Consider the following 8,976-nt stretch of genomic DNA (forward strand, 5'->3'; position numbering starts at 1 on the left):
CACACAGACTCACACAGAGACCAATAGACTCACACAGAGACCCATAGACTCACACAGAGACCCATAGACTCACACAGAGACCCATAGACTCGCACAGAGACCCATAGACTCACACACAGAGAACCATAGACTCACACAGAGAACCATAGACTCACACAGAGACCCATAGACTCACACAGAGACCCATAGACTCACACAGAGACCCATAGACTCACACAGAGACCCATAGACTCACACAGAGACACACAGACTCACACAGAGACCCACAGACTCACACAGAGACCCACAGACTCACACAGAGACCCGTAGACTCACACAGAGACCCGTAGACTCACACAGAGACCCATAGACTCACACAGAGAACCATAGACTCACACAGAGACCCATAGACACACACAGAGACCCATAGACTCACACAGAGAACCATAGACTCACACAGAGACCCATAGACACACACAGAGACCCATAGACTCACACACAGACCCATAGACTCACACAGAGACCCATAGACTCACACAGAGAGCCATAGACTCACACAGAGACCCACAGACTCAGAGACCCATAGACTCACACAGGCCCATAGATTCACACAGAGACCCATAGACTCACACACAGACCCACAGACTCACACAAAGACCCATAGACTCACACAGAGACCCATAGACTCACACAGAGACCCATAGACACACACAGAGACCCATAGACTCACACACAGACCCATAGACTCACACAGAGACCCATAGACTCACACAGAGACCCATAGACTCACACAGAGACCCACAGACTCAGAGACCCATAGACTCACACAGTCCCATAGATTCACACAGAGACCCATAGACTCACACACAGACCCACAGAATCACACACAGACTCACACAGAGACCAATAGACTCACACAGAGACCCATAGACTCACACAGAGACCCATAGACTCACACAGAGACCCATAGACTCACACACAGAGACCCATAGACTTACACACAGACCCATAAACTCACAACAGAGACCCACAGACTCACACAGAGACCCACAGACTCAGACAGAGACCCATAGACTCAGACAGGCCCCTAAACTCACACAGAGACCCACAGACTCACACAGAGACCCACAGACTCACACAGAGACCCACAGACTCAGACAGGCCCCTAAACTCACACAGAGACCCACAGACTCACACAGAGACCCATAGACTCACACACAGAGACACAGACTCACACAGAGACACACAGACTCACACACAGGTTCACACAGACCCATAGACTCACACAGACCCATAGACTCACACAGACCTTTAGACCAAGATACTCATTGGTTTAAACAGAGACCCACAGACTCACACACGGGTTCAGAAACCCATGGGTTCAGAGACGCACACTCACACACGGACGTTCACAAGAGACACACACAGGCTCAGAGACAACATCATGCACAAACACCAACACCACCACCGAGGCATTCGAGTGCACGTGCGGCTTTAATGCAAGTATAGTTTACAGCCCTACGAGCGGTAAGGCAATTCATTCTCATAGTCGCAGTGACATTGAAACGCCCACGTTCCTATGGCAGGGCCCAGTCTGTCCGTAACAGCATGGGCCACTTGACTTAAAGTAAATCGGTGCTACTTGATTTATCGACCGCGAGGCGCTGTTGGGGGATGATGATGATGGTGATGACACACATGATGTTGATACTGCTGATGATACTGCTGATGCTGATGGCTGTCATTAATGCTGTTGCCACTGATGCTGCTGCTGCTGCTACTGCTGCTGCTGCTGCTTTATGATGATGCTCAAGATACTGCTGCTGCTGATATTGCTGTTTCTGATTGATGTTACGGATGTTGCTGATGCTACTGCTGATGCTACTGCCATTGCCAAGTGCTGCTGATGCTACTGCTGATGCTACTGCTGATGCTACTGCTGATGCTACTGCTGATGCTACTGCTGATGCTACTGCTGATGCTACTGCTGATGCTACTGCCATTGCCAAGTGCTGCTGATGCTCCTGCTGATGATGACAAAGACGCTGCTGGGGTCACCGCATCGCTCGCTTCCAGAGGGGCCGTCTGGAACGCTCTCTCCCTGCCGATGTGAGGAAGCCACCGGAGTTCAACGCATCGTCACCGAGACCGGCGAACTCGCTCGTGTCTCCAACTCGCTTCGCTGCCGCGTTCCCGTTTGCCGCCCTCCCTGGCCACGTACGGTGCAGAAGAAGCTACAACGTGCGTACAGACGCGGTGAGATGACATTGCTGCTGCTGCTGCTGATGATGATGGGGCAAGAGGGGGGGTGGTGGGGGGGAGTGGAGGGGGGGTTAACGGGGGGGGGGGGGTGTGGGGGTAGGGGGGGGTAACGGCGGGGGAGGGGGGGGGTAACGGCGGGGGGGGGGAGGGCAACCATTGCAGTTACCATCCCATGCACGACCCACCAATCGGTCACGAGCATCGGCCCCACCCTCACCACCCTCACCGCCGCCCCCCCCAAGCCCCTCCCCCCCCCCACCGAGCCCCCCCCCCCACCGAGCCCCCCCCCACGACGCCGCCTTCTCTCAGTCGCCTCCTCCGCCGTCAACGTCCTCCCCTCCTCCCCCTCCTCCCGTCGTCGTCACGTCGGTTGCCACGGCGTCGGTTGCCGCGGCGCCGGTTGCCGCGGCGTCGGTTGCCACGGCTTCGGTTGCCGCGGCGCCGGTTGCCGCGGCGCCGGTTGCCGCGGCGCCGGTTGCCGCGGCGCCGGTTGCCGCGGCGCCGGTTGGCGCGGCATCGGTTGCCGCGGCTTCGGTTGCCGCGGCTTCGGTTGCCGCGGCGTCGGTTGCCACGACGTCGGTTGCCGCGGCGTCAGTTGCCGCGGCGTCTGTTGCGTTCTGATCGCCGTCGTCAAAGATGAGGTCTTCGGGGTTTGGCGCGGCGGGACAGAAATCCTGACCCGGACAAATCTTGCGGAAGATGTCCTCCGCCTGAAACGGGGGGGTGGTGGTGGTGGCGATGGTTGTGGTGGTGGTGGTGGTTGTGTTGGTGGTGATGGTTGTGTTGGTGGTGACGGTTGTGTTGGTGGTGACGGTTGTGTTGGTGGTGGTGGTTGTGTTGGTGGTGGTGGCGATGGTGGCGATGGTTGTGTTGGTGGTGGTGGTTGTGTTGGTGGTGACGGTTGTGTTGGTGGTAACGGTTGTGTTGGTGGTAACGGTTGTGTTGGTGGTGACGGTTGTGTTGGTGGTGACGGTTGTTGGTGGTGGTGGTTGTGTTGGTGGTGACGGTTGTGTTGGTGGTGACGGTGATGGTGGCAGTGGTGGTGATGATGGCGGTTGGTCATGGTGGTGACGGTGATGATGGTGGTGATGGTTAGACAAACTGTGTGGCAGCCCCACACACGCATACACACATAACAACAACCGCAATTCGCCACTAAGTGGCGGTGACGTCACCACGACGCTTGTGCCAGGCCAAGTGCACCTTGAGGCCACGTGAAGTGTCGAACGCCCGCTGGCAGGAGGTCACGGGACAGACCCAGCAGGCGCCACGGGTCGACTGACTGAGATGACCGAGATGACTGGCTGATGCACCACCTGTGCCCCCAACTGTGCCAACCTGCTGTGCTTTAGCCACCTGGCGCTCCGCTCGTTGTTGTGAGCGTCGCTCCTCCGCCCTCCGTTGTTGTTGGAGGGCGACTGCCTCCAACTGCCCAGTAGCGTCCTTCACGAGCCTCCTCCACTGAGGCCGATCTTGACACCGCTGGTACCAGTCATCGGCAAGTCCACTTAGCTCCACGTCCTCCTGTACCACATCACTCCATCTCTTCTCTAGCCCGTGCCGCGCCCGTTTAGCCCCCTCGATCCGGCCGAACAAAAGCTGTTTAGGCATGCGGTGGCTGGGCATGCGGGCTACATGACCCAGCCAACGCAGCCTTGCCTGCCGGAGGAGCTCACTGATGGGATTTTGTCCAGATCTGTCGAGGATTTGTGAGCTCCTCACACAATCCAGCCTGGTTAAACCCAGGATGGATCGTAGGCAGGCCAGCCTAAATGTTTCCACACACGTACACACACACGTACACACACACACACACACGTACACACGTACACACACGTACACACACACGTACACACACACACACACACGTACACACACACACACACACGTACACACACACACGTACACACACACACACACACGTACACACACACACACACGTACACACACACACACGCACACACACACACACACGTACACACACGTACACGCACACACACGTACACGCACACACACGTACACGCACACACACGTACACACACACACACGTACACACACACACACACGTACACACACACACACACGTACACACACGTACACACACACACACGTACACACACACACACGTACACACGTACACACACACACACGTACACACACACACGTACACACACGTACACACACACACACGTACACACACACACACGTACACACGTACACACACACACACGTACACACACACACGTACACACACGTACACACACACATGTACACACACACACACGAGAGAGCGACCGACCTGCTTGACTGCTGAGTCACAGTCCATGCTTGGTCCGGGGCCCGAGCAGAGGTGGAGGTTGGGTGGCAGCGCAGGGCAAGTTGAGAGTCGTGGTCTCCCCTCACCACCCTCACCGCCCTCACCGCCCTCACCGCCCTCACCACCCTCACCGCCCTCACCGCCCTCACCACCCTCACCGCCCTCACCACCCTCACCGCCCTCACCACCCTCACCGCCCTCACCACCCTCACCGCCCTCACTCCGCACCGTGAAGTACAGTGCCATGAGCACACGTGGTCTCGGCGCAAGGCTGGCGTACGCTCCCGGCGCTGCAAAGACAAAGGTCCCCACCCGCATGATAGCCTCTGACGGACTGTTGGGGCAAGTGCTGTTAGCGAGCACCACACACAAAGACAAAGGTCCCAACCCGCCTGATAGCCTCTAATGGACTGTTGGGGCAAGTGCTGTGGGTATTTGTGTGAGTCTACGGGTCTCTGTGTGAGTCTATGGGTCTCTGTGCGAGTCTACGGGTCTCTGTGCGAGTCTATGGGTCTCTGTGTGAGTCTGTGGGTCTCTGTGTGAGTCTATGGGTCTCTGTGCGAGTCTACGGGTCTCTGTGCGAGTCTATGGGTCTCTGTGTGAGTCTGTGGGTCTCTGTGTGAGTCTGTGGGTCTCTGTGTGAGTCTGTGGGTCTCTGTGTGAGTCTGTGGGTCTCTGTGTGAGTCTGTGGGTCTCTGTGTGAGTCTGTGGGTCTCTGTGTGAGTCTGTGGGTCTCTGTGCAAGTCTATGGGTCTGTGTGAGTCTATGTGTCTCTGTGTGAGTCTACGGGTCTCTGTGTGAGTCTACGGGTCTCTGTGTGAGTCTACGGGTCTCTGTGTGAGTCTACGGGTCTCTGTGTGAGTCTATGGGTCTGTGTGTGAGTCTATGGGTCTGTGCGAGTCTATGGGTCTCTGTGTGAGTCTATGGGTCTCTGTGTGAGTCTGTGGGTCTCTGTGTGAGTCTACGGGTCTCTGTGTGAGTCTACGGGTCTCTGTGTGAGTCTATGGGTCTCTGTGCGAGTCTATGGGTCTCTGTTTGAGTCTATGGGTCTCTGTGTGAGTCTACGGGTCTCTGTGTGAGTCTATGGGTCTCTGTGCGAGTCTATGGGTCTCTGTGTGAGTCTATGGGTCTCTGTGTGAGTCTATGTGTCTCTGTGTGAGTCTATGGGTCTCTGTGTGAGTCTATGGGTCTCTGTGTGAGTCTATGGGTCTCTGTGTGAGTCTACGGGTCTCTGTGTGAGTCTATGGGTCTCTGTGTGAGTCTATGTGTCTCTGTGTGAGTCTATGGGTCTCTGTGTGAGTCTATGGGTCTCTGTGTGAGTCTACGGGTCTCTGTGCGAGTCTACGGGTCTCTGTGCGAGTCTATGGGTCTCTGTGTGAGTCTATGGGTCTCTGTGCGAGTCTATGGGTCTCTGTGTGAGTCTATGGGTCTCTGTGTGAGTCTGTGCATCTCAGCGTCTCTCTCGTTGACCTCCCAGTCACCCCTCCCCCCCGGGGGTGTCCCCCCCCCGCCCTGCCCCCCCCCCCCCCCGACCTGCCCCCCCCCCCGACCTGCCCCCCCGCCCTCGAATTTTCGTTGAAATTAAATCTCTTGAAGTCCACAAAGAGGGGCAGTCAGGCCGCGCCGTGATTGATCACTCAGTCGCTCGCAATCATGGGCGGCGGTGACGGTGGTGGTGGCGGTGGTGGTGGTGGCAGTGGTGGTGGCAGTGGTGGCGGTGGCAGTGGTGATGGCGTGTGAGTGGTGGTGGTAGCGGTAGTGGTGGTGGTGGTGATGGCGTGTGAGTGGTGGTGGCAGTGGTGGTGGTGATGGCGTGTGAGTGGTGGTGGTAGCGGTAGTGGTGATGGTGGTGGTGGTGATGGCGTGAGTGGTGGTGGCAGTGGTGGTGGTGATGGCGTGTGAGTGGTGGTGGTAGCGGTAGTGGTGGTGGTGTAGCGGTTAGCGCTACGCTGCGCTACAAACACGGCAGAGACCCGGGTTCGATTCCCGCTCACGGCCAACACCGGTGACGATTATCTGAACCAGTCCTGGGCCTCCCCTAGGTCCACTCGGCCTCAAATGAGACAAAGGCGGCCGGGCGTGGTGCTGACCACCCACCCCCCCCTCGTGTGCCGTGCCTTCATCGGCGCTGCTGCTCCTAGCTAACAGCACTTGCCCCAACAGCCTGCCGAGGCTATCGGGGGGCCCTTTGTATTTGGTGGTGTTCGCTGGCGCGGGGCAGACGGCTCACACACCTGGGGCGATCGTCGCCACACAAAGCGGCTCCTGTTGCACACGACGGCTGTAGCCACCACCACCACCACCACTACCACCACTACCACCACCACCACTACCACCACTACCACTACCACCACCACCACCACCACCGCCACCACCACCACCACCACCACCACCCCCCCCCCCACGACCCCTCATCGCCCACCCCCCTCATCGCCCCCCCCCCCCCCCGACCCCTCACTACCCCCCCCCCGAACCCTCATTTTATTATTTCCATTCTACGCGACTTTACCGAAAGAACCAAGAAGTTGTCTGCGGAATTATTAAATTGCTCCACGGGGACATTTTGTCGTGGTTACACTTAGCCCACAGGGGATTATTGTGTCCGTCCGTACGTCGTGCATCCAACAATGGGAGGGGTGGGGAGGGGCTGGGTGGGGAAGGTGGGGAGGGGCTGGGTGGGGAAGGTGGGGAGGGGCTGGGTGGGGAGGGGCTGGGTGGAGAGGGTGGGGCTGGGTGGGGAGGGGAGGGTGGGGAGGGTGGGGCTGGGTGGGGGGTGCAAGGGGTGGGGCTGGGTGGGGAGGGGAGGGTGGGGAGGGTGGGGCTGGGTGGGGGGTGGGAGGGGTGGGGCTGGGTGGGGAGGGGCTGGCTGGGGAGGGGCTGGGTGGGGCTGGGTGGGGTGGGGCTGGGTGGGGAGGGGCTGGGTGGGGAGGGGCTGGGTGGGGAAGGTAGTGAGGGGCTGGGTGGGGAGGGTGGGGAGAAGCTGGGTGGGGAGGGTGGGGCTGGGTGGGGGGTGGGGAGGGTGGGGCTGGGTGGGCTGGGTGTGGGGGGTGGGAGGGGTGGGGCTGGGTGGGGAGGGGCTGTGTAGGGAGGGGCTGGGAGGGGTGGGGCTGGGTGGGTGGGTTGGGGCTGGGTGGGGAGAGGCTGGTCACTCCGTGGTGCCCTTATAAAACTCAACGTTTAACCTACTCACGCCGGCTTGTGCCCGCCCTCACAGTCGGGCATATTTGCGGAATACACCACGCCGCCGTTGACCCTGCAGGCCATTGACCGAGCAACACAACGTTCCTACCAGCTCCCTCCGCAGCAGGACAATGTGTTCATTATCCTTTTCATTCTTACTTTCTTGAAACTTTCGTGGGGGGGGGAGGGAGGTGGGAGGGAGGGGGGGGAGGGGTAGTCTGGTGTTGTCTTTCAAGACCGAGGGAGTGAGGCGAGGGGAGGGAGTTGTACCACAAAGATAAAGATCCCCCGTGTAGCCTGTAACAGGCTGTAGGGGCAAGTGCTGTTAGCGAGCACCTATGAAGGCCGGAACGGCACACGAGGGGGTGGGTGGCCAGCACCACGCCCGGCCGCCTTTGTCTCCCCAGTGGCGATGTTTACTACACACCGCACCGGGTACTCATTTGAGGCCGAGTTGACCTAGGGGATGCCCAGGACCGGTTAAAATATTCCGCCGCTGTCATTGCTCTGTGATAGGGGTTCAAACTCGGGTCGCCGGGTTCGTAGCGCAGCGCGCTAACTGTTGGACTACTCACACACACACACTCACACACTCACCGACACACACACACACACTCACACACCGACACACACACCGACACACACACAGACACACACTCGCACACTGACACACCGACACACACACACTCACACACACACAGACACACACACCGACACACACTCGCACACTGACACACCGACACACACACACTCACACACACACACCCCGACACACACACACCGACACACACTCGCACACTGACACACCGACACACACACACTCACACACACACACCCCGACACACTCACACACACCCCGACACACTCACACCCTCACCGACACACACCTACACACTCACACCGACACACACATTCACACACACACACACTCACACACACACAGACACCTACACACTCACACACACACAGACACCTACACACTCACACACACTCACACACACACCGACACACACCGACACACACTCGCACACTGACACACCGACACACTCACAAACTCATTCAGCCACGCGGAGTATCACAGAAAAGGCAGTTTTGTCATCAAAACCCTCCACAGTGAAGTCACTCCCTCCTCCTCCTCCATCTCCCTCCTACTCACGTGTCTCTCTCTGAGTGGAGTTTGTGTGACCTACAGAGTGAGTGAGTGGAGTTTGTGTGATCTCCCCCTGTTCTACAGAGTG

The 8,976-nt window shown here is 58.3% G+C and overlaps 1 protein-coding gene across 1 annotated transcript in view; it reads right to left on the reverse strand.

The window, feature by feature from the left end:
- Positions 1 to 2,520: 2,520 nt before the first annotated feature.
- The window catches only part of LOC144950979 (rab proteins geranylgeranyltransferase component A 2-like), a 48,670-nt gene continuing 42,214 nt past the window's right edge, over positions 2,521 to 8,976 (reverse strand). The window contains 3 exon segments of the mRNA XM_078881170.1: positions 2,521 to 2,951; positions 4,541 to 4,666; positions 4,787 to 4,848. Coding sequence (XP_078737296.1) covers positions 2,547 to 2,951; positions 4,541 to 4,666; positions 4,787 to 4,848 — 593 coding nt within the window. The 3' untranslated portion in view covers positions 2,521 to 2,546.

This window comes from Lampetra fluviatilis, chromosome 60, assembly GCF_964198595.1.
Source record: "Lampetra fluviatilis chromosome 60, kcLamFluv1.1, whole genome shotgun sequence".
NCBI classification, from domain to species: Eukaryota; Metazoa; Chordata; class Hyperoartia; order Petromyzontiformes; family Petromyzontidae; genus Lampetra; species Lampetra fluviatilis.